The sequence below is a fragment of the Poecile atricapillus genome, chromosome Z (assembly GCF_030490865.1).
Source record: "Poecile atricapillus isolate bPoeAtr1 chromosome Z, bPoeAtr1.hap1, whole genome shotgun sequence".
Lineage (NCBI taxonomy): Eukaryota > Metazoa > Chordata > Aves > Passeriformes > Paridae > Poecile > Poecile atricapillus.
Window position 1 is genome coordinate 118,237,676 of NC_081289.1, and position 23,359 is coordinate 118,261,034.

General features: G+C 52.1%; 3 protein-coding genes across 6 annotated transcripts; 1 reads left to right on the top strand and 2 right to left on the bottom strand.

Moving 5' to 3' along the window:
• Positions 1-46: 46 nt before the first annotated feature.
• Positions 47-2,388, bottom strand: LOC131592885 (butyrophilin subfamily 1 member A1-like). The gene is made up of 3 exons (XM_058864756.1): positions 2,254-2,388; positions 1,104-1,210; positions 47-779 (listed from the first exon to the last, which is right to left on the bottom strand). Exons 2-3 carry the CDS (start codon positions 1,177-1,179, stop codon positions 268-270), a joined length of 588 nt encoding a protein of 195 aa, XP_058720739.1. The 5' UTR covers positions 1,180-1,210; positions 2,254-2,388; the 3' UTR covers positions 47-267.
• LOC131592883 (E3 ubiquitin-protein ligase TRIM11-like) lies at positions 2,388-6,155 on the top strand. Of its 4 annotated transcripts, none has more exons than XM_058864753.1 (7): positions 2,388-2,726; positions 2,821-3,096; positions 3,404-3,499; positions 4,037-4,249; positions 4,335-4,357; positions 4,473-4,582; positions 4,849-6,155. In XM_058864753.1, exons 2-7 carry the CDS (start codon positions 3,034-3,036, stop codon positions 4,989-4,991), a joined length of 648 nt encoding a protein of 215 aa, XP_058720736.1. In that variant the 5' UTR covers positions 2,388-2,726; positions 2,821-3,033; the 3' UTR covers positions 4,992-6,155. The 4 variants fall into 4 exon arrangements, with proteins under 4 accessions (XP_058720736.1, XP_058720735.1, XP_058720737.1 ...); XM_058864752.1 differs by having other exon boundaries at positions 2,934-3,096; XM_058864754.1 differs by having other exon boundaries at positions 2,937-3,096.
• A 3,260-nt stretch (positions 6,156-9,415) lies between these two features.
• On the bottom strand, positions 9,416-22,519 carry LOC131572642 (glutamine-rich protein 2-like). The gene is made up of 16 exons (XM_058825892.1): positions 22,226-22,519; positions 21,852-21,923; positions 21,528-21,632; positions 20,848-21,108; positions 20,643-20,734; positions 20,373-20,481; positions 20,022-20,210; positions 19,642-19,764; positions 19,365-19,427; positions 18,853-19,017; positions 18,575-18,693; positions 17,875-17,940; positions 17,475-17,576; positions 16,947-17,043; positions 16,683-16,776; positions 9,416-14,405 (listed from the first exon to the last, which is right to left on the bottom strand). The coding sequence occupies exons 1-15, from the start codon at positions 22,517-22,519 to the stop codon at positions 16,687-16,689; spliced, it is 1,947 nt and encodes a 648-aa protein (XP_058681875.1). The 3' UTR covers positions 9,416-14,405; positions 16,683-16,686.
• Between the last annotated feature and the right edge of the window lie 840 nt (positions 22,520-23,359).

Genomic DNA, 23,359 nt, shown 5'->3' on the forward strand with positions numbered 1-23,359 from the left:
TGAAGTTTTTAGCTCAAAACAAGCTTAGGGAAACCCAGCTTCAGTTAATGAGATTTGTATGAATTTAAAAACTTGACATGAGCAGTGCTGAGCTCAGACCCAAAACCCCCTGGACATAACCCAAAACAGAGACATCTAAGATGGAGGTTGGACCATGAACTGAGTTAGAAATGAGTCCAAGACTTGGAAAATAAGAGTTGGGGAGTATCAACGAGCATTTACAACCACCACGATGCAACCAGCTTTTGGGAGGATCCTTCCAGGGCATCAGCCCTTGGGGGACAGTTTAATGGTTGAGAGGAGCACACAAAAGTAGGGGAAGACCTTCTCCCCACTGAAGGAGGCCACAGGAAAAGTGAAGATGCGTTGGCGGCGGCTGACAGCGTAGAAAGAGACCTGTCCTACCTCGTAGTCCAGGTAGACCCCAATCTCCCCATTGAGGAGAGGGACAGAGGTGTTGGACGGAGCTGTGAGGGCAACACAGAGCTCATCATACTTCTGCAAACCCCAGATTTCAGTGTTGGGCTTGAAGAGGACCCGGCCTTTCCTCTGAACTGACTCACGGGCCACCCCCACGGCCCAGAAGCGCCCATTGGCCTCCACCTCCCAGTAGTGACGGCCCGAGGTGAAACCCTCGCTGCCCAGCATGCATGGATCTGTGTCGAAGCGGCCTGGACCCTCAGGCCACTGGCATTGAGGTCTACCCCAGGTGGCTTCTTTGAGGTCTTCAGAGAGGATCACCTCTGGACCCACTGTGGCTGGATCCAGGGTCACGTCCACTGAAAAGCAAAGCAGAAAATTAATCGGAAGCCAAATACAAGCCTAGGGAATACGCACCCGAAAATGCTTTTACTGGTGACTTTTCAGAGAGAAAGGGAGAGGAAAGGTGAGGCTGGAGATGTTAGTGCGAAGAGGTGGAAGCTGGAGATGGAGCATATATATCCAGCTGAGGTTGGAGATGGAAGAGCAAAGAGATGGAGGTTGGAGACAGAAGCCCTAGGGAGACAGAAGGTGGAGCTGGAGAATCTCCAACTCCATTGAACATCTCAGCCCAGAAAACCAAGGAACAGGTACTTTGCTCCTCTCTAGCCACCTCTGATTACCTTCAAACTGTTTGGCGGTGTGGTAGTCCAGGGCAAGGTCCCACGTGCATGGCCGTGGTTTGAGGAAGAAAGCCATTGAGCCCTCAGTAATTGTCCTCTCTTCCTGACTGTTGGCAGAAGAAAAGAAAAGAATGGATAAAATCTAAGTATTATCCTTCAAACAGTCACGTCTCAGCTTCTGCCCCTTTCTATGTCAAAAATGTGTGCAACCACCACTTTTAATCGAAGTACTTTAATAAAATAGCATTCTTTTTCTTCAACAGTTGCAACAAAGCTTGGTTCATTTATGGGAATACCCTTGGAGATGGGTTAAATCAATAAATTCCCTGATGACTATGAAGGGAACATGAGGAGGACATTGGGATAAACCCATCCCAATTGTAGATACTATTATATCCCCAAATCTACATTCCTCATGCTGGGTTAAGGTAGAATCTATTAATTTTAAATCCATCTCTGCCTCCACCATTCATCAATCAAATATGACAAAGTTTGTTTGAGTGAGGAAATTCCCTAAAATTGAGATAAGCCACATTCACTTCTCACATCCAGAGAAATCTTGTGATGGGGAAGAAATTTGCTGTTGACCTTGGGGAAAATGTGTGTGGGGAGATAAGAGCTGGCACCAAATGGCCTCAAATTCATCCTCTGTAAGTCAGTGTGGGGTTTTGCATGCAAGGAGGGGATTGCCTGTGCTAAAGGGCCCCATGCATGAGTAATAAAGCCCCAAAATAATTGAATAAACCTTGCTGTTACAGCTGAAAACCAACACGTTGCTTCTTTTCCATGTGCCTTCCTCAGCAAACCTTCAGATAAGGGGATTAAAGCAGCTGAGTGATGAGTAAAAGAGGAAAAAAGGTGAGAAAATCACCCAAATGGAGGTAATAGCAGGAGCCATGCTGTTTCCCACTCAAATTCCCCAGCTGGATTGTTAAAGGTAGATGAGAAGCAAATAATCACCATGACCCTCCATTGCAAAACACCTTTAAATCCAAAACAAAGATCTTGAGACCAAAGCAAGGATAAATCACTTCCCTCCTTGAGTTCATGGGACAGGGAGGGGGCTCAAAATCCCCTTTCCCCAACCCCTACAGACATTAGGGTGATGCAACCCCCCTATCACCACTGGGACTTTCCCCCTCACTCAAACCTTGGTGTTTTCCTTGCTGTCACTGGTGCTGTTTTGGGGTTCCTCCAGACGGTTTTCTTCCACTGGCTGCTTCTCCACTGTTTTGGTTTTTTTTTTTTCCTTTTGGGATTTTTTTTCTTCCTCTCCCTGGCACAGGCTCAGCCAAAGCTCAGTCCTGTCTCAGCCTCTGCCAGCTTTTATCAGCCAAGAAGGGAGGAGCCTTCCAATCTCTTGCCTGCAGATGGGGCCATGACGTGTTTGGACACCTTCTGCACCATCTGATTGCCCCTTTCCCCCCATTTCAGGGCCACTTATTTTCTCAACACAGGCACTGGGGAGGGAGGGGAGGAAAATTAAGGCATTGCAAAAAAAAAAAAGCATTATTGCATGGCACCACAAAGGAGAAACTGGTTAAATTTTGCCCCCCTAGTTCCCCAAATCTGACTCTGGCCCCTTACACCTGATGGAGGTGAACAAGCTGGGAGCAGTTCCAGGTGAGGAATGTGACAGCAATGCCTGGAAATAAGATAACCTTGTGGATATAAAAAAATGTTCAAAGAATACTTGTGGGTACATTTGCTTTTCCAGCTGGGCAGCTTGTGTGCCAGGAACTGAGCACAGGAACACCCAGGGGCGGTTCAGGGGCAGGCAGCTTCACCCTGTGCCACAGCCAACCCCCAGCACTCCTTTCTCTTTGCCAGAAGGGCAGCATGGCCACAGCAGCTGCACAAAACCTTAGTGCTGACACTGGCCAGAGCTTCATCTCTTGGTGCTGAAGAGAGAAAAGCCCCTCAGGAGGCAATGGGTGAGCCACCACAGGCTGTGGTGATGAAGACTTTTGGAGGAGCAGACAAGACCTGCGAGGTGAGATCACCTTCTTATGACCCATCAGTCCTTCCCCCTCCCTCTCCCCCTGAAAAAAAAGTGCAAAGTGAAAATATTTTAATTTCTTTTTGGGCCTGCTCCTAGTTATGGGAAAAACACAAAGTGAGTTGATCCCAGCATTTCCAGGGAAGGCAGTGAGGGGACTTTTTTAGGGGTATTATTTGCTTTCCTCCCGCAAATAATGTAAGATTTTGAAGGCAGGATTATACAAACAACCTGGGTTTATTGCTTCAATTGTTGTTTTTGTTTGTTTATTTGTTTTGTTTTGTTTTGTTTGCTTATTCAGGAGAAAATACAGTCTCACCTGCAATCCCTTAGAAAGGTGTTGGCAGAATTTCTGGACTGGAGAGAGAGTGAAGAGAAGAGACACCAGGACTACCTGGTACAGGAGTCCCCTCCATTCTTCATTAGTCTGAATGGGTCTTTGGGTATTTATTTTTCCCCAAGCCCCTCTTGAAGAAACACATGGGATCATATCCAAGAGGCATTCTGGCGCCCTGCAAAGCCCTACACCCAGTTGGAGTGGTTTGGTGCAGATCCTGGGCAGGTTTGGCAAGCACCACCTCCATGTGCATCTGCTTATTATCCACACTTTAAACCAATGTCATGGCACTGCTCATTTTCATCCCAGACTGACTCATAAAGGGACGTTTGTTAACATGGAATTAATGCTTCCCCCTGCTTCTCAGGGCCTGGATTGTTTTTGGACAGAATGTAGAGAGGAATGGCAATGGGGGAGGGGAAAGAAGAAGCTTGGGATTAAATACTTAATTACCCTGCAGTTGCTAATTAGCTTTGCTAACCAGCCTTGCCTCAGTGTTGCAGCCCCCCTGGCTACAGCTTAAGTACTTTTATCCTTTAACTCAAAAGGGGAAAATTCAGGGCTGGGGGTTGCATATGGATTTTCTGTCTCCTCCAGGAGATGAGTGAAGCCAAACGGCGCCGCATTGAGGCTGAGTTCCAGCGGCTGCGCCGGCTGCTGGCGGAGCAGGAGTGCACGGTGCTGGGGCGGCTGGCTGAGCTGGACACCACCTTTACAGCTACCCACGCCGAAAAATCATTGCGGGTGGCCGAGGGGGTTGCACAGCTCCACAGACTCATCGGGCAGCTGGAGGCCTGTTGCTTGCCCCAGGTGAGTGCCCACCTTACCAAAAAGCTCTCCCAAACTGCTGCCTATGAGGTCTTTAACTCCCCCTTTTCTCCCTTTTTTCTTTTAGGATGTTGGGAGCATCCTAAGCAGGTATGTGGCAACTGGTTGCTTCATGTCCCTGTCACTCCAGCTGCGGAGAGGGGCTTGGCTGATACATCCGTCAGGTAACAACATCTGTCCCTGTCATTTCTTTTCCCTCCTGGAGTGAAGTGAGACTCCACCTCCCCTCGGGACTCCCCAAGGAGCTGGAAAAGAGCCTGAGCTCCTGCTGCCGCCAAAGCGATGCTCTGTGGGAGGCCCTGGAGAAATTCAGAGGTACTTGGGTAGAAATCGGATATTTTAGAACAATTCAGAGGTATTTTAGGAGAATTTGGAGCCTTTGGGGAGAAATGCAGAGGTACCTGGGATAATTCAGATATATTGGGGAAGGAATTCAGAGTTATTTTGGGAGGAGTTCAATTGCATTTTGGGATAATTAAGTTATCTGGTGGGGGAGTCAGAGGCATTTCAGGAGGAAGAAGAGTTTGTCCAAGGGAAAGGCTCTGCACCTTCTCACTCCCCACCTTCTTCCCTCCTGCCAGACACGGATCCCACCATGGGTCTCCCCACAGCAGAGATGACGCTGGAGACTGGAACGACTCCTCTCCCACAGCTTTTGGAAGAGAGAAAAAGCATGCAGTGGGATGAGGAGGAAGGGCAGGACGAGGCCAGAGAGCCCCGTTGAGGCCAGGAGCTGGCTGGCAGCTGTCACAGGGGTCATTGCCGGGAGATGCACGATGTGGGCACAGTAGCTGGACTCTGCAAGATGTCGCCTGTGCATCCTCATCTCAGGTGCTGCCCATATTCCTGGGGACACAAATGGTTTTATGACAAGCTCCCCTCCCAGCTGCTTTAATTAGTAACCAATCTTGTGCTGCTGCTCACCATGTAGGTAATGAATTAAAGAAAAACAAAACAAAACACCACCCCCCCACCCCCGATTTTCCTTTTGTGTATGTGTGTGTGTATTTGTCTGCATGCATCGGCTACATTTTAAGGTATTTCTCTGTTCCGCTGGGCCAGGAAGGAGGGAGCAGGCGGGATACACGAGTCCCGGTTCTCGGGTGCAGTGGCGGATCTGTTCCAGGGCCTAAAATATGCGGCCTTGATTGAGAAGAGCACGCCCCACTCCTCGCCGCCTCTGGAAGCGGCTGCCCCGTCTCTGGCTGCGGTCACTCGGCTGCCCCCTAACCCCGCACGATAAGCAGCGCGATAAGCGGCGACTCCCCGCGGGACCGCGCCTGTCTTGTCCCGCAGTGCCGCTCTCAGTGGCCATCCCCCGCTGCGGCTCTTTAATTCTATTTCTTTTATTCTGCTCCATACATTCTATTCACATCTGGCCCCCCTCTCGGTGCAGCCCTTTTGGCCACACCTGTCAGAGGAGACAGTCACCCCCCGGCCCCTTGGCCCGCACCGCGGAGCAGCTTCCAGAGCCCGGGCAGCCACCAGAGGGGCTCGCACCGCACCCCCGGCTCGGTGCGGCTCTTCTAGCGCCGTCTGGCCCTCGGGGCAGCTTTTCTGGTCACTCCAGCAGTGCCCACGGCTCAGTCCCGCTCCTGTATCGCCGCCTCGCCCGTCCCGCGGCGCAGCTCTTTGGGACGCGGGGCAGCGGCCACCCCAAGGGACAGCTTTTTTTAGCTGTCTCGCCTCGCCCCCCGCTTCGTGTAGCCCCTTCACCGCCACCTCATCCCGGGGAGAAAATTTCTGGGGAAATATTTATACCTAGCACACCCCTGACTTCTCTTGCTGCTACAGAATCCTTACGTAGGCTGAGATTCTTCTTCGGAAAAACAATCAGTGCCTGAAATAATTAAGAATTAATTAAGCATTGAGTTGGTCTGTTAAGTAATCTTCCAGGCGTTTTTTATTTGTTTGTTTGTTTGTTTTCCTCTTTTTTTAAAATTTTTTTATTTTTTTTTTCCCCCCTCCCTTTTTCTTTGCCCCGAGACATCAAACTTTGGGCTTGTTTGGGCTCGGTTTCGCGGTCCCGCCCTGTCCCGCTCCACACCTCGAGAAGTCAGTGGCGGGACCGCCCAGCGCCGCTACCCGGGATCAAACAATCAGCAGGGAGTTTTCCATGCGCCCCCGCCCCCGGGGCAGAGGCAAATCTGCGGCTATAAACGGTGTTTTTTAGGGAGTAATGAATGTCCAGTGCGGTTTTTTCCACCCATAATTTCTCCCTATTTTTTTTTTTTTTCCCCATGAAAAACCCGAAGCTGATCAATTCTGGGGTAATACGATTTTTGGGAACATCGAATTTATTTTACTGTTTTATCTACCTTATGCATAACTATAATTCCTGGTTAGTGTTTTAAACATTATTTTATGTGTTTTTTTATTATTTTCATGGCTCTACAATAAAATTTGCAATTATACTTAATCATGCATATGTCTTATATTAAAATGGGATATAATACACTGAAACTCCGTCAACGTTGTTATGGCTAAAATACACACGACGGTGGGTTTTTATTGCACTTTAACCCTCCCGCTCCAAGCTGGCATCTACATGAGCTCCAGGGAACTCTGCCCACGTGCCACATTCCTGCTTTAATCCTTGTCTCCTGGAGCCCCCTCCTGGCCGCACTCTGCTTCCCCCGCTGCAGCCGGAGGGGTCAGAATTCTCCTTGCCAAGGGCTCGTCCCTCCCAGGCCTCGGCTGCCGCTGTCTGCGTTCCCTTCTCTCCGTAAATCCCCGCTGTCCCGCCCTTCGCCACTTCCAGGGATACCCTGTCCAGGCTCCTTTCGGTGCGCGCTTCCCCGAGTGCGTCCTGTAAACAACCATGGCCGCGGGGAGCGCCATCAGACACCTCCAGGAGGAAACCACCTGCGCTGTCTGCTTGGATTTCTTCCAGGATCCTGTGACGATCCTGAGCTCTGCCGGCGCTGCCTGTGGCGGTGTCCGCAGAGCCGGGTGCCGCTCCCGCACGGCGCCTTCCGCCCCAGTCGGCGGCTGGCCAGCGTGGTGGCGACCGTGCAGGAGCTGTGCCACCGGCACCAGTGATCCCTCACTCTCTTGTGTTACCGCGATGGAGTCCTCGTCTGCGCCGCCTGCCTCTCGAAGAGGCCGCTCGCTGGTACAGGGTGAGCGGATCCCCGTCTCAGACACTCTCCCCCTGCCTGAGCGAAGCTAATTTCCCTTAAAACTCAGGCCCCAGAATATGTATTTTGAGCAGGGGCAAAGCATTTCCCTATCTTTCTAGGGATAAAAAACCCCAGCAAACCAAGGTAAGCATCTAGAAGCCAAAACTGAGGTGAAATGCTGCAATTTGGTGAGAGTTAAGTATGATACAGTACAGTGGTGGCAGTTTTGGGACCAAAACTAAACATTGGAGATTGCAAACTCCTGCTCTCACACAGCACCTACACTGTGAAGAGTTCCTATTCCGCTTCTGGGCGCGGAGGGGAAATGGGGGTCCCAAAAGGGGCTTTGGACCTGGCTGGGGGTGCAGGAGTAGGGGAAAGGGGATGGAAACTGAAGGGTGGTGGGAGGTCTGGTGGCAACTTTTTTACAGGACACCTTGGAGAGATGGGCTATCCCAGCCTGGATATCCCAGTGTCCACTTATTACTGTATGTTTACATAAATGTACAGATAAGGTGAGAGTATGCGTGCAGCATAGCTGAAGTTCACTAAAATATGGATTTGCATGTACATATCTGCTTCAGTGCAGCTGCAGAGGGTGAGTATGGGGCCATATATATGGCTATATCCCTGATGCTTTAGGGGTCCCAGCCCCCATCTCCTTCCCTTCTCCAGGAGTATGAATGCCTTTCCTCTGCAGAAGCAGTTTGAAATTTCTCTAAAAACCCTGCAAGAAGAGGACAAGAGACGTGCTGGGCTGACTGAGGCAGCAAAGGACACAAGACTGGAGATGCTGGTGGGTGGTGCTGCCATCTGGGTGCACCATAGGGCCAAACTGCTTCATTCCCCCTCCAGCATCCTTCTCCTTCTCCTTCATCCCCCAGACTCGAGTTAGTGCTGAGAAGCAGAAGCTGCAGGCGATGCTGAAAGGGCTCTGCCTGGTGCTGAGTGACCAGGAATCACTGTTCCTTTCCTGGTTCCATCGCCTGGGATGGAGGTTGGAGGAACAACAATGTGATGAAGCTGCTGAGATGTCATGGATCCGGCAAAGCCGTGCAGAACTCCAAGCCAAGTGCCAGCAACTAGACGGTGACCTGCTGGGGACGAGCAAAAACTTTTCCCCAGAATATTTTTCCCTCCTATTGGCTTTTATTCACAGGAAAGCAGCCCTAAACACCTTTCTCCCCTTCTCTCCAGGATTCCCAAACCACCTTGAGCAGGTATTGGAGCCAAAAAGCATCACCAGGAACACCAGTTTTGGCTCCATTTTTCCAATCTTCTTCTCACCTTGTGTTCTTTTCCTCTTGGATTTTTGCTTTGGAGCTGGATGGGGTTGAAGGTTAACCCAAAACTTGGTGATGGTGGGGGAATCTTCCATCATACCTTGCAGGAGTGGGAGCCTCGCCTAGGGAAGTAGAGGTGTCTCAGTGGTTTTCTAGGAATGGGGAAAGGAAATTTGGGCATTTTTTGGAATTAAACACCCCAGTTTGCTCCCCTTGAGGTGCACAAGGAGGAAGGTGCAGCCATTACTGTTCTGTTGATGTCAGAACTGGAAACAGAGCTTGAGGACTTCACTTGAAAAATGAACATGCTGACAGAGGCAGTGACACAATTCAAAGGTGCTTGGAGGGTAAAAATTGGCAAAAAAGGGGAATTTGTTAAGCAGAAACAGGAAACTGGGGTGGTTCTGGGAGGGTACAGAACCCCAGGGTTGGCAGATTTAGCTGGAAAGTGAAAGCATCACAAATGCTCATTTAATTTAAAGAAAATAGAGGATTTATTCCTGATTAGCCTTAAGGGATAGAAAACTGAAGGTGGGAGGTGCAGAATGCTGTTGATGGTTAATTAGCATCCAAATTAGGACAGTAATTATGTGTGGAGGATGGTGATGCCCCAGATGAAGGGGGTTGTGTCTCTCACCTCAGGTGGTCTTGCCTTCTCCATGCAACAGGGTTTGGGTGGATGTGGGGAAGGGCCAGGGCCAGATCCAGAGGTAAAAATCTCTGGGGTCATCTTCTATTTCCAGACATGCTGGAGTGCTCTCTGGAAGAAGACTCAGAGGCATCCCGGAGTGTGGGAAATGCAGGCACAGAAATCTCTCAAGGCCTTGTGCATACAGGCTCAGAAATAGACATGGATACAATGTTTGACCTGAGACCTTGGAGAAGGCTTGGCGCTTTAGCACAATAATGTGAAACAGACATGAAGTAAGGATAGAAGTTTGTAGTTTAAGCAGAGCTATGTTTTAAGCAGGCAGAAATATGCCTCATGGAAGGGAATAAATACGTTAACTAAGACAGTAGAAAATTTTAAAGTTTAGCAATAGAACTTGTTATAAAGTAGAAATGAAAGATGTAGTAATGTAAGTTTCTGTAGTGCTTTATGACTGGATGAAAAAAGACACATTGTGGTAGAATTGTGTAAGACAAAGCAATTAATGATTGATTTATGAAGATGCTAGTGAGCTTTGTAAAAATTGTTGATTGGCTAAGAAATTCATAAAAGGCATCGTAGCTATAATTAATACAGCTTATGATGATGATGATGACGTTTGATGTAACAGCCTTACTGTCTCACCCTTCCATGAGACTGATTTTGCAATGAAACACCTTTTACAACGTCTCTCAGTCGACCCTGTCTACTTTGTATCCCAATACTGGAGAGGTAAGGCCGGCTTCAGGGACTTACTGAACACCCATATGGGTTCAGTGCCTGGAGCTGATGCTCTAGTGCAATTTTTGGAGGTGATCTTCCAATGAATAGAGCCTCATGAAGATCCCTCTCCCTGCCAGCAAACATGACCTTGGATCCAGCTGCAGCTCACCTCCAGATCCTGGTGTCATCGGATGGCTGGACTGCAGGCTGCTGGGAATCACCCCAAGCTCCTCTGCCCTTAGGAATGGAGCATTTTGAATCTCTCCACTGTGTTTTGGGTTGGCAGGGCTTTGTGGGGGGCATTGCTGGGCTGTGAAGGTTTGTCCTGGTCCCGAATGGGCACTGGGAGTGGCTCAGGAATTTGTGTCCTGTAAGGGCTGCTTTGGTCTCAGCCCCGAACGTGGGGTTTAGGCCGTGGGGCAGTGGTTGGGGCAGCTGCAAACTCTCACCTGACGCAGCCCCACATCTCTGCCCCACAGCTGCACTCTCTGATGCATCAAGGTGGCTCTGGACTATGCCGGTGGGCAGGTGGCTTTCCGTGATGCCGATAGCTAGACTGAAATTTTTTCCCCAGCCACTTTTGCAGGTGAATGACTCTGGCCACTGCCCTGGCTGGGTAAGGGGCCAGCTATGCTCACCCGCTGTATCTGAGTCCCCCAAAAATCCACCATGAACCTCCCAAGTGCAGACACTTCTACCACGCCAACAAACACTCCACTCAACAGCAAACAGCCCCACTCCCCGTTCAGCCCCATTTCATTTTCTTTACAACATCTAATTTAACAATCAAATTTCATTCTTTTGCTTCACAATGGGAGAACAGAGGTATTTTTAGTTCCTCATCTGTTTGTCAGTGGAAACATGGACAAGAAAAACAAGGAGAATGTCCCTAAACGATTTTTAAAAACTCACCTTGAGGAAGAAAATGGGCTTTGCTACTGCTGTTAGATGTCTCATAATAAAGTTTTGCAAGTGGAAACTTTTCTGCTTAGGATTTGTAGAGAATTTAGGGGAAGTGGGCTAAAACCACATTTCATGTCTCCCCGGTTCACTCAGATTGGGGTCTTTTTGGGGTTTTGTATTCACTGCCAGGATGTAAGCAGGGAGAGAGGCCACAGACAGGATTTCATCCCCCATTTCACTGCCTACAAGTGAATAGATGGGAAAAAAAAACCCAAGTGAACCAGTATCTGGAAGCAGCAGAAAATTGTTATTAGGGTTTGACCATGTAATAAAGTGCTCTTATCAGCAAGCACAGGCAGGAGTAGGCAGGTCTCTGCCTCTTGCAGTCCCAGTCACTCCTTTGCTGCCAGACTTTCCTCCCCATCCACATGCACTCTTCACATTGGTCTGAGGAAGAGGAGAAACTACCAGGAAAGGCAGCAACTTTTATCTTTGGGACCCTAATTTTAAACAAGAGCCCTGACAAAACAGGGGCGCAGCTAAACCCACATTAGAGCCCTGCTCAGTTGTGCAATTAATTGTTTCCTTGTTTGGCTCATGATGAGGTTGGTCTTTCCTTAAAAGACAAGGCCCAGTGACGTGTAAAGAAAACACTTTTTTGCAGCATCCTGCTCAAACACATGAGCTTCCAACACTCCATCCACTTTTCGTCTGAAAAACTTTATGAATATTTAATTTGAAAGTCCATACAAAAAATAAACATCCAAAAAGCCTGCCTTTTTGTGTAACTCAGTAGCCCCACAGCTGGCTCTCCAGCATTTGGGGTGGGGAGTAAATCAACCTCTTTCTGCTCAAGGGCAGCTTAACAGCATCCTATCAGCAGCTGGGAGAGCAGATGTTTGGGTGTGGAGGATGCACAGCTCCCACTCCTTGAGCAGAGCCAACAGATGCAGCCCCCCTACCTGTGGACCTCAAAACGCTCTTGAGTGACAGGCACACCTCATACCACCCCATGAAAGAGGCTGTGTGGAGTAGCTGAAAGAGTGTTTTTTCCACAATAGTCAAAGATTTTTTCACAAAGTTGGAGCCCAGGGTGCATTTTGTGGGGGTTTGTGGCTTGAGGATGAGCATTCCCAGGCGGTAGTTTTAGCCATTGCCTCCTGTTTCTCCCCCCATGCTGTTCCTCTTCCACTAACACCTCAGGATCAAACTGAGTGGGAACTGTGCATCCAAGGGAAGAGCAGCAGGCATGAAGGGGCAAGCCTGAGTCAGGACTGTAAACCCTCCATGATGGTGGGGGTATTAAACCTCTCCTGTTCCTCACTGAGGTCCATTGCAAGTGAAAAGAGGTGGATTTTGGGGATGGGTTTACAACAGTGCAGGTTAATAATTTGTTGGTGTTGGTGGGTGCTTATAAAGATGGAGCTTAAAAGGTACTTTTTAAAATCAGCAGCGTGTTACATCCAGAAGAGAGAAAATACAGCTGCAGTACAAACCAGGGTGGGGTGTGTGTTTTTAATCCTCTGGTTTTGGGTACGTTTGCTCCATTTTGGGCCTTCTCCCCACGGGAGCAGCTAGCACAGTGGGAAATGGGGATTTTCCATCTGAAAACAGTGCCCAGAGGGAAGAAATCCCCAGATTAGGGAGGAACTTATTAAAGAAATGGTGGCCTCTGCACTGCTGCCCTGAGGAGAAAGTGCTGATGAACTACCAACACCTTTTTTTTAGAGAAGGCTATCCACTTCTGGTGAGAATAAGATTTGTTGTTTTCAGCACTAGCAGTGGATGTGGGGAAGAAACAGCTCCAAAAATATCCCTAAATCCTACCAGAATTAACCCATATCCCAACTGGGGGGAAGGGGGGGGGGGGGCCTAAAGTTTTTCAGGTGCCATCGGTTTGTCCAGTTGCCCCCTCCAGGGGCCTGTTCATCTCTTCTTACCCAGTTTATTGGGATAAAATTTCACAGTTTCATTTAATTTTTTTCTATTTTATAATTTCTCCTGCTCTGAGAAGAGGCGTTTTCTCCCCAAAAACGAAGCCAAGCTGGATGTTTCTCCTGCCAAGACCTTCATTGCCCAAAATCCTCTCCAAAAATCTGCATTTGAGGGTTTATTTAACCTCAAAGGGCCTTTTTTAACATAGAATGAAGCACTACAGTGCAGTAGTGCTTCAGCTGTGCAGTACAGGGCCTCAGCGGCATGAATAGAGTGATTGCTGAGTTGAGCAAAAGATATCTGAATTTTGTGTAATTTTTAGTTTTTGCCTTTTATCCTGTGAAATAGAATAACTCTGTATAGACCCATGCTTTAGACCAGAATTTCCCACATGGGGGAATTCCCCCCTGGAGCTATGGTGAGCCAGCTGCACTTTGCTGCTCGCCTGAATCCTCTGCACGAAAACTCAATAAACTCCAAAAAAACCGATGAACTGAACTTTGTCTTTAAATAAACTGGTTAAGTTTACCAATTTACTGTGTCACTCGTAAGCTGGCACTGGTGTATCAAACAAGGTGTTTTTGAGCCACACTGCAGTGCTGCCCCAGGTGGGACCCTCCAGGGAATGGGGACAGCCAGAGGTGAGGGTTTTCAGAGAGAAATTGCTCTATGAAAACAAAGACATCTAGGATGGGGGGTTGAGGACTTAGGGGGAAAGGGACCTCTGGGGCTGGCTGGGGACCCAGAGAGGTCAGGGACCTCTAAGGCATGCAGATGACATGCAGTGTTGCAGGTCAGGGGTGGATGACATACCCATCTTGAGGTGTGCCCATCCCCAGTTCCATGACCCTCAGCTCCCCCTGCACGTTTGCTGGGTCAGGGCCAGGGTTCATCACTCTCGTGTCTCTATCCTCAACAGTCAGCCCAGGGGAAGAATGAGCTTCTTTATACTTGCACTTTTGTTTGACCAGCAGTTATTTATGTGACTGGTCATAAAATAATGGTGCCAAGAAGCAGGAGGACACTGACAGTTTAAAGCAGGTCCAAGCCCACTGTAAAGACCTGATTAAAGCTGTAAATGCAGTGTCCTGGGATGTCAGCAAGGAGCACTCTGGCTCACAGGACACAAGGAGGTGTTCCAGCTCACTCCTCATCCAGCAGGTAAATCATGGATCCCATGGGGGTCACAGGACCAGATCTTATCCTGCTCCCACATCTCCTCTTCAGCTTCCACTGTAGCCTCCCACCTCTGTAGCTCTCTGCCCACAGGTCTCCAGCCAGCCTCACATCCACCAATGCAACCCTCTTAGGGATCTATGATCTTGCCAGCAAAGGCCAGGGAGCCTGCCCCCACGTTCCCATGCTTACAGATGCTGCACTAGCCTTCACACAGAGCTAGTGGATGAGTTCCAGCAAGTCTGTCCTCCCTCCTAGAGGTGCCCTGTAGCCAGCACTACATGAGGAGGAGATGTCATTGCATGCAGAGCCCCTGGCTCCTCAGGGCTCATCCATGGAAAGGAGAACTGTTAAATTTTGAAGAGGTTTTGATGACTAACATTTTGGTTGATAAAAATTCAGTAAATGTTGTTAATGAAGTTTACTGAGGAGTTCTGGAGTCAACGGGTTTAAATGAATTTGGGGAATAACAACACTGCTGCAAAACCAGCTGCATCTGATACAGGAGGAGCCAGACAGAGAACCAGAATGGTGCTAGAAATGCTGCTGCCTGCAAATGCCCCATCAGTGATGAGGAGTCTGGAGTTCTGGAGTAAATATCCACTGTCCTCCAAAAGCAGGTCTGGACCTGCCAGATGGTCTTGGACCCAGCCCCAGCACCTGGCACCAGACATCCAGCCATGGGCTCTCAGGCACTTCAAGTCCCAAGCTATCTTCACCCCTCAACATCCTGACCCCCTGCAGCCAGGGTGAGATGTCTCCAACACCTTCTCCACCTTCTCCAGCACCTTCAGCTCCCCAGCACCCCTCTTCATGGCCCCCAGCATGCCATCCTGATGGTGTGCTGGGGTGGATGGTACCTGCAGTGGTGACTGCCTGGATCAAAGCCCAGGGACACCTGACTAGCACCACTTGGGAAAAGATGCCCTGCAGGGCACCTTTTGATTCCTGAAGACCCCTCATCCATCCACCATCACCCAGTGCTCACTAGGCAGGGTGGTCATTAGCATGCAGGGCTGTGAGGAGAGAGGCAATGGCCCCTGTCCCCTGTGGGTGTCCATAGCTGAGCCTGCTGGGTGCTGAGCACCATGGGCTTGGTGGGACCATCAGGATCCTGTGCACACAAATACCCACCCCTGCCCTGCATGTACCCTGACACCTGGTATTTCCCAGACTCTGAAAACAGCCCCAGAGGTCCCTGTCCCCACAAGCTGTCTCCAAACCCCTATGGTTGTCCCCAACCTTCTAAAATCCCCAATGCCCTTAACATCCCTGTCCCCACAGATCAGTCACCTTTAATGTCCCCACCTCTGGCAGTCCCTATCTCCCTGGAGGGTCCCACCTGGGACCAGCACCCCAGGGTGAGGTTGGGGCCTCCCTACAGGGCTGGGGAATGTGAAGCAGGTGAGGGTGATGTCAGTGGATACCATGAGGGCCTCAACCTTTGGAGAGACAGGTGGTGTTGGAACTGCACTTGCTGCATGGTCACTGTCACTTAGGGGTACCTATAGGACACCACTGTCACCTAATGGACACCAGGGACAGTGGTGGATGGAAGGTGAGGACAGCAGTGACAGTGGCATCACTGCTGCACATTCCAAAGGGAGCTGAGCACCCCCGGCAAGGCTCCCACAGGTTTGCTATGTTCCCAGGGCCTGATGATGATGCTTTTAAATGATATTAAACCCTGCCCTGAGCCTGATGTGGGAGAGAGAGCAATGCTGCTCTGGCTCACCTCAAGCTCCCCCAAGCTGCATGGTGCTGCTGCAGCCTTGCCAAAGAGCAGTTCAGTTCAGGGGTGCCAGCAGCATGGGTGGGGACTACCCAGGGACTACACCTCTTGCACCTCCACAGCCCATGGGTTAGGGGCAACCCTGCCCCCTTCACCTGGCTCTGGGATGCCCCTGCCTACCCACATGACCAGTCTGGGGGCTCACCCCAAGCTCTCCTGTACCTCTCCCCACCAAAACTTCACCCTTCCCTGTGGCACTTGTCCAGCTCTAGGGTGGCATCTCTGAAGCAGGGGGTTAGTTTTGAAATCAGTCTTGCTTGAAATATCCCAAACACAGCAGGTTAATTTTTTTATTAACTTGAAAAGAAATCCCTTTGGGCAGCTGTCCCAGTCTTTTCTTCCTGGGCTCTGAGCATCCAGTCCCAGCCAGCTGCCTGGCTACTGGTTCTATCCAGGGGGACTGGATTTGCAGCAAATGCTGCGGTGCCCGGGATCAGTGGTTGAAGTCTGAGGCTGGCTGGTGCTCTGCTAAGGTGGTGGGGCCTGGGGGTGAAGGACAGAGATAAGCACCCTGAAACTCCTGGCAACTGCATGGCCAGAAACTCTCAGAGACCGGGTACTGGCCCCTTCCCTCCAATATATGGGCTGTTTTCCTACACTGGCCTTGGCCATCTCCACGCTGCACTCCCTCTTGAACACACCCAAGGACCAGTTGTCCCATCCACCAGTCACCCCGCTCTATCCTGCTTCCACCCCTCCTCACCTGCCCTAGATCCCAGACCCCAGACCTCCCCTGCACCTGCCCAGGTGTGCAGGCAGAGCCCTGCTCACCCATCACCAGCAAACAGCTGGTGCTCCCTCCCCCCACCACGGGTGTCCTGACAGACCGTACCCAGCTAATCCTTGGCCCTCTTTGCCACCTCAGGCCTGTGCTGCTGGCCCAAATCCACGCGGTCATCTGTGCCCAGCAGCTCAGTCAGGCCAGGCTAGGAAGGAGAGAATGGCTGGCTGCAATGTGGGGCCAAATTCAGCATCCCCAAGCAGCCCTCTTCACCCATGTCTCATTGAGGAAACCGAGGCACGGTTCCCTCCAGATGCTCAGCATCTCTCTCCCAGCCTCGTTCCCCCCTGATGTTCTTCCCTTGACGATCCCTACCTTTTTGGAGAGGTGTAGAACATCCCTGACTGGTGCACTGGATGTGTCATGACCCCTGCAGCTCTGTGACTTGTGGAACTTGCTACTGACCAGCTTCCTGAGGGATGGGGCATGGAGATGCTCATTGTCCAGAACCGTAGTGGCCTGGGCTTCATCCTGCTGTGCCAGGGAGTGGGGCAGAGGGTGCTCCCTACTGACACATGTCCCTGCTGACTTCCCTACAACTGCTGCAGGAAACCCATGCCTGTCCCACTCTGCTGAATCCCAACCAATCCTAAGGTCTGGCTGAGACCAGATACAGCTGACAACGTGTGACTTCAGTGCTGCTGAGACCAGGGCTTGATGGAGCAGTGCAGCAGGGGCTTTAAAAGCCTAGGGACCTGGGGAAGTACAGCTGGCCTCCTCTGCTCCCCTGCCCTACCCAGGCCCCCTGACCCACTCTGTCCACATTCAGAGAAGAGATCTCCTTTGCCAAGGCAGGAATATCCAGCATCCCAGAAGCCAGTGATGGGTCCCCATCTCCCCTACCTGTGACCATGCTGTTGTGCTTGCTCCTCTGCGGTGATGGTAGAGGGGCGTACAGTGTGGCTGCTGGGCATCGATGGGCAGAGTGGCAATGTGTCAATGTGCCTGGTGGGGGGCAGGAGCTGTGGGTGGGTGACAAGGAACAAACAAGCCACCCCAGCTTGGGGCAGAACACCAAAACCCACAGCATCCCTCTGCTTGCTGCCCTCAGGGAGGTGTTCCTGGAGGGATTCCCACTCCACATCTGAAAGACATGGCTTCAGAGGGGACTCAGCAGAGTCAGACCCTCCAGACAAACACTCTGACCCCTGTGCCTGAGACAGCAGGGCAGCAATAGCACCCATCCCCTCACCCCACCCCACCCACACAGCCCCCTGATATACCGGTGCCAGGTGGTACTCACGGGCCAGGCACCTGCACGTTGAGCTGCCGGTCGCAGGACAGGCATTTGTACGGGACCAGCAGCTGCCTAAGGGAGAAAGGACTGGGTGAGCTCCTGACAAGGCTCTAGTGCACACAGCCAGCAGCTCGCAGGCAGCAGCAGATGTCAGGCATGTCGCTGCTGCAAGGATCCTCAATGTTTGCAGAGGGAACTGTGGCATGTTGAGCCTGGTTTTCCTCCCATCCAAGAGGACGAGGAGACGAGCTTGCCTTGGCAGCACTGGCACTGCTGAATTGTGGCTGTGGCCCATGGCTGCTCAGAGCAGTCAGGGATTTGAGGGGAAAAGTGCAGGCACCCACACATACAAAACAATCCTTCCCCTAGTGTCATTGCCTTGTCTGTGCTCACAACTCCCCTGTGCCTTGCTAAGGAGGACAGGTCATGAGGCCTGTGGAACCATGTGTTGCAGCCCAGTTGCCAGGGGAATGACCCTATGTCTTCCATCCTTGAACCTCTGCACCCACACCCCAGTTCTGGATGGCTGCCCATTCTTGTGCCTCCTTTAGTGTGGGGAACCTAGTACTGATGGGTGAGGAAGGTGTAGCTGCTTTGTCAGCATCCCTGCAGTTTGTTGGCTACGTTGCTCCAATGCCAGGGTACCATCCAGGAAGGAATGAGGACAGCGCTGTTGCCAAAGGCAATAGCATCCCATTGCACTCACTGCTTAATTCCAGCAGCGTCGTCAATCTCTACTGACAACTCGTCCTTGAGATCCTTGATGATCCTTGCCCAGTTTTCCTCCAGCTGCTTCTGGAAAGGTCCCAGCTCCAGGCGATCCAGCTGTGGACAGATGCACACCCTCAATCACCTGCTCCAGAATGGAACATGGTAATCCCCAGAGAAAAGCCAGCAGAGGGGGAAACCTCAGAGGGATGCTGCCTCAGGCTGCAAAGCTCACAAGGAGCAAGTTTCATACTGTGAGGATAAGGCACACCTCACCTTGGAGTCCAGGGCATCACTGAACTGCTGCTGGGCCTCCTGCCAGCGCTGCTCCTGGCTTAAAACCCGTCTCAGCAGCTCTCGCATCCTCTCCTCCAGATGCTCCATGCTTGCATCAAAATGGGCGCAGCTGACTTTGCTGCCCAGGGCAGCTTTGTCCACTTTCTAGCAGGACAAAAGGCAGGAGAGCGGTGGGGACAAAGCAGACGTACAAGAGGCAGGGCCAGCACGTGTTGGGGACAGGGTAGAAATGTTCCTGCAGGGCCATCGTGCTCTTGTCAGGGCTGTGTGGCCTGCTAACCCCATCACCCCAATGGGGTCAAAGGGATTTAAAGAGAGAGACAGATGGATCTGGCAAGGGATCTGCAGCCAGTCTTGAAGTACTCACACCCTCCCCCTTCCACATCCAGGCCAGTTTTTTCACTAAGCACCCAAAGGGCAAAGGGCATTTGTCACCCTGCCCAAGATCCCCAAGATTCCTTGGCCTGAAGATGGACCTCTCAAGACCATACCAGCAGCATCAGGTCCTCCTTGTCTGCTTTCTTCTCGAGACCCTCCAGGGACTGGAACAGAGCCTTCCAATACAGAAAGCATCTCATGACACCACAGCAGGGTCAGAGCTGTGCTCAAGCCAGCCACTGCTCCCCGCTCTTTGAGGAAGGGCCTTTGAACCAACAGAGGGCTATGAGCAGGTGGGCAGGGGATCAGACCTCTGGTACTACCTCTGGTAGTCTCCAGCCCCAGTGTGCATGGCGGATACTCTGACCCTGTGGGGGTTCAGCCACCAACCTCAATATCTTTCTGATGCTGGCGATGGTCATCCCGGAGGCTCCCTGTGACATAGCTGAGCTGCTCACAGTCCCCTTCCACCCGCACAACGGTGGCCTGGATGCTCTTTAGCAGTTCGTCATCCTGCTCAAGGGAGAGATGACAAGATGGTGTCATGCAAGGGGCATCTGGCTGCCCTCAGATCTGGGTTACTTGGCCATCAGCCACGAGCCCTCAGTGCTAGCCGGATATTTGTACCAAGGCTTTAATTTCCTGCCATACTGCCAACCCATCCAAACCAAACCAGGGCTAGCAAGGGGTTTCTGTACATTACAGTGAGCACAACCAGACAGAAGGTCCTGACACAGTGTCCCAAGCCCCCCATGTTGCCAGCTGCCCACCTGGGTATTCTGTGGCAGTGACCTCAGCACCTGCTGTGGCACCATGGAGTCCACCTGCTCCTGAAGCCTTTCACAGCGGTGTAGGAGCTTCCTCACAAGCTTGGTCTCTGCGCTGTGTTCAGGGCACACTGCCTGTGACTCTCCCAGCTGCTTCCCCGCACTCCCCATCATGGCCCTCAGCTGTTTCAGCTGCAGAAAGGGAGGAAGGAATTGATTTTGAGATAGAATAGATGCAGCCAGAAGAACCTGGTGACCAGATGGCCCTGATTAGGCAGGGAATGTGGCCAGAAACCCCATAAGGAGCAGCCTGCCATTCAGGACAACAGCTGGAGTCCTGCTTCCAAACCTCACCCGCTCCTGAAGCTGGTCAACTGTGACCAGCTGCTTCAGTGTGGCCTTGGCAATCTTCTGCTCCTCTCTCAGCTCCTTCTGCTCCTGCTTAATCTCCTGCAGTGCAGACCTAGCCAACAAGATGAGGGTACAGGCAGGCTGAGCCTCCAAAAGGCCACTCCGGAAGTGAGCTTTGCTCCCCAAATCCAGTGCTCCTGGATTTCCAACCCCCATACCTCCCAGCTCCCCTGCAACCCCGTAGGATACAAAATCCTCTCCCCATCCTCTTACTCCAGCTGTACTGGGATCTGGCTGGTGCCATCCACTTCGCACTTGGCTGCAGTCACACCCAGCTTTCCAAAAGCAGCCTCCAGCTGTCTGATCTGGGGGGAGTGGAAGTGGGAGAGTCAGGGCATGGACCCCATGATTTCCTTTGCCTGCCTCCTCCTTGCCAACTCCTCCTGGCATCCTTACTATGGGATTGCTATGGGCTCACCTTCTCCTTCTCATCCTGCAGGTCTTCAGCCAGGTGCTGCAGGGAGGACATCTGGTGCTGGAGCTCAGACAGGTCTCTAGTGATGCTCTCCATAGCTGGATAACCTGCTTGGGAACACGGCTGTGTCCCAGTGGTGCCACTTTGGGCACTGGGGATCCCTGTCTGCATCCCAGGGGTGGTGCTCTGGGTACCCAGCTTGCTCATGTCCGAAGTGTGGGGCTTGGCAGGAGCAGGCTGGTCGTGGAGGAGGCTGGCAGCACCCTGGAGTGGGATGAGAAGAGGGACTGCAGTCAGGACCTGGGAGCATCCACAACTGAGCTTGGGCCCAAGCCAGAGACCCTGGATGGGCTGTGGCTGCCAAACACTGGTAAATCTTTATCTTCTTTCCTGCCTGGCACCCATGTTCCCTTTTTTCAGGGCTGTTTAGTACAAAGTGCCTCAGTATCTCTTTGGCTGAGGCAGGGAGTGACCTCTACTACCAGACTGATCTTCAGGCAGAGGTAGGGGACTCCGAGTGGGCAAGGCCGAGTTCCCATGCTTCCCTCACGGGACACCCTTCCCACTCTTCCCTCTGAGTGCCCTTCACACTGGGTGACACCCATGGTAACAGGGCAGGGACAGCAGGGCAAGGTCTTGAGGGGCAGGAAGGGCCCAGTTCCTTCTCAAAGGCAACAGCTCACCTGGCCAAGTGCCTCCTGGATCATCCGGATGCTTTCTCCCATGTGGGACTGTGTGGCCTTCATCTCATTGATCTCCTTATGGAGATCCTTGCAGAGATCTGTGGTCTAGGAGAGGGGGGTGGGGGGAAATGCACCTCAGGGCAGGCTCCCTGGGGACCTGCAGGATCTTTGCTGCACCACATCTGTGGGGCACAGCCAGATGGCTGGGCACTGTGGGTGGCACTCTCCATTCATCTGGCATGGCCGGATGCAGCTGAACCTCTGGTGCACAGAAGTCACTGGCTGCTGTCTCAGACCTGTAACATGCTGATGGTGGCAGCTCACCTGGTCAAGTGCCTCCTTGATCCTCTGGATCTCCTCTTCCATGTTGGACTTAGTGGTCTCCGTGTGGGGCTCCTGGGAGAGACAGGTGGTGGGGGTGAGCCCCAGGCAAGCAGCTCCCCAGAGACTCCCACCCCTGTCCTGGGGAGCCAATGGCACACTCTGGGTCAGCAGGAAAAGACCCAACATGGGAAGCATCCAGAGAAGTGTTTCAGCCCCAGATTTTCTCTCCAAATCTCCCTCCCTTTCCCACTATGAAAGTCAACATGCTGCTCTGAGCTTGGGCTTCAACCAAACCTTGGTATAAGGGCATAGACCCCAGAGGAAGGGGCGTCCTGGGGGGTGGGAAAAGCCTCTGCCTTGGAGATGCTACTCACTTCGGCTTCAGTCTTCTCCATCTGTCCCATGTCGGCAGCCGCGGAGGTGCCAGGAGGGCCGCTCCCGGGCGGCTGCTGGGACGGCCGCCCTGTGCCCTCCTGTGCGCCGGGGCTGTGCCCCGGGACGGGCGCGGCCTCCTGGGCCCCCTCCTGGGGGATCACGTCCTGCAGGCCCAGCAGGCTCAGGTGTCCCAATATGACCTTCAGCAATTTGCGGAGCGCCTCTAAGTTGACATTGACCTCGGGCGTCCCGATAGCGTCATCCAGCAGCTGTAAGAGGCTGACCGAAGCCATGGCTGCTGCCCTGCCCGAAAACACAGCGGCTGTCCTGGGGGATGGGAGCCTTCGTGCTCGGGAGGAAGCTGCAGCTAGGAATGTGGGCAGCCAGCAGCCTCCTTCCTCCTCTTCCTCTGCCTTTCTGAGCCCCGGCCGCACGTGCCTGTGTTTGTGGTGGCTCTGGTTGCCCGGTAACACCTGGCCCTGGCAGCCGGTTGTCGCGGAATCGTGGAAGGGACCAGTTTGGAAGGGACTTTTTACACTTCGAGCCCCATATTTGCTGCTGTGGTGGGCCAGGGATCCCTGGCTGAAGGGGTCCTACCCCATGTACCTCAGCCACCCACCTTGGATTGGGGGAACGCGTGGTTAGGAACCCCAAAATTCCCTTGCTCGCCTTGATCTTCATCCACATTTTCCATGCTGCACTGGGGGAGGACAGCATTTGGGGTACCCCAACCCCCTCTGTCCTCTCAAGTGTCGCCTCCCTTGGGCTGCCCCGGTACAGCACCGTTGAGGGCAGTGATACAGCTGCCATGGTGCTTTGAGCCATGGGGCTGAGCAGGGGTCATGCTGGAACTCGAGTGGCTTCGGTGGCAGGCCTGGGCACCCACACACATGGATGTATGTCCTGAGTTAGGGACCCCCTGCACAGTCTTAAAATCCTGGAAAGACGCAGGCAGCTGGATGTGGGGGCAGCAAAGAGAGCTGGTGTTATCCACACCTGCTCCCCCTTTGGGCTCTCAGAGACAGAGGACAGGTGGCACCCTAAAACACAAAACCCCCAGGGTGCCCACCACAACCAGGAGGGGACATATATCTGGGCAGGTCCCCAGAGAGATCCAGATTTTAGTGTGCCCT

Coding starts and splice junctions, on each gene's coding strand:
- LOC131572642 (XM_058825892.1), bottom strand. CDS start 22,519: ATGGCTTCGGTCAGCCTCTTACAGCTGCTGGATGACGCTATCGGGACG. Junction 21,109..21,527: donor TCCAGGAGGCACTTGGCCAG/GTGAGCTGTTGC, acceptor ATCCCACTCCAG/GGTGCTGCCAGCCTCCTCCA. Junction 19,428..19,641: donor AGCATCAGAAAGATATTGAG/GTTGGTGGCTGA, acceptor CTGTATTGGAAG/GCTCTGTTCCAGTCCCTGGA.
- LOC131592883 (XM_058864753.1), top strand. CDS start 3,034: ATGGGTGAGCCACCACAGGCTGTGGTGATGAAGACTTTTGGAGGAGCA. Junction 3,500..4,036: donor AGAGACACCAGGACTACCTG/GTACAGGAGTCC, acceptor TGTCTCCTCCAG/GAGATGAGTGAAGCCAAACG. Junction 4,583..4,848: donor GGCCCTGGAGAAATTCAGAG/GTACTTGGGTAG, acceptor CCCTCCTGCCAG/ACACGGATCCCACCATGGGT.
- LOC131592885 (XM_058864756.1), bottom strand. CDS start 1,179: ATGGCTTTCTTCCTCAAACCACGGCCATGCACGTGGGACCTTGCCCTG. Junction 780..1,103: donor CACCGCCAAACAGTTTGAAG/GTAATCAGAGGT, acceptor TTTGCTTTTCAG/TGGACGTGACCCTGGATCCA.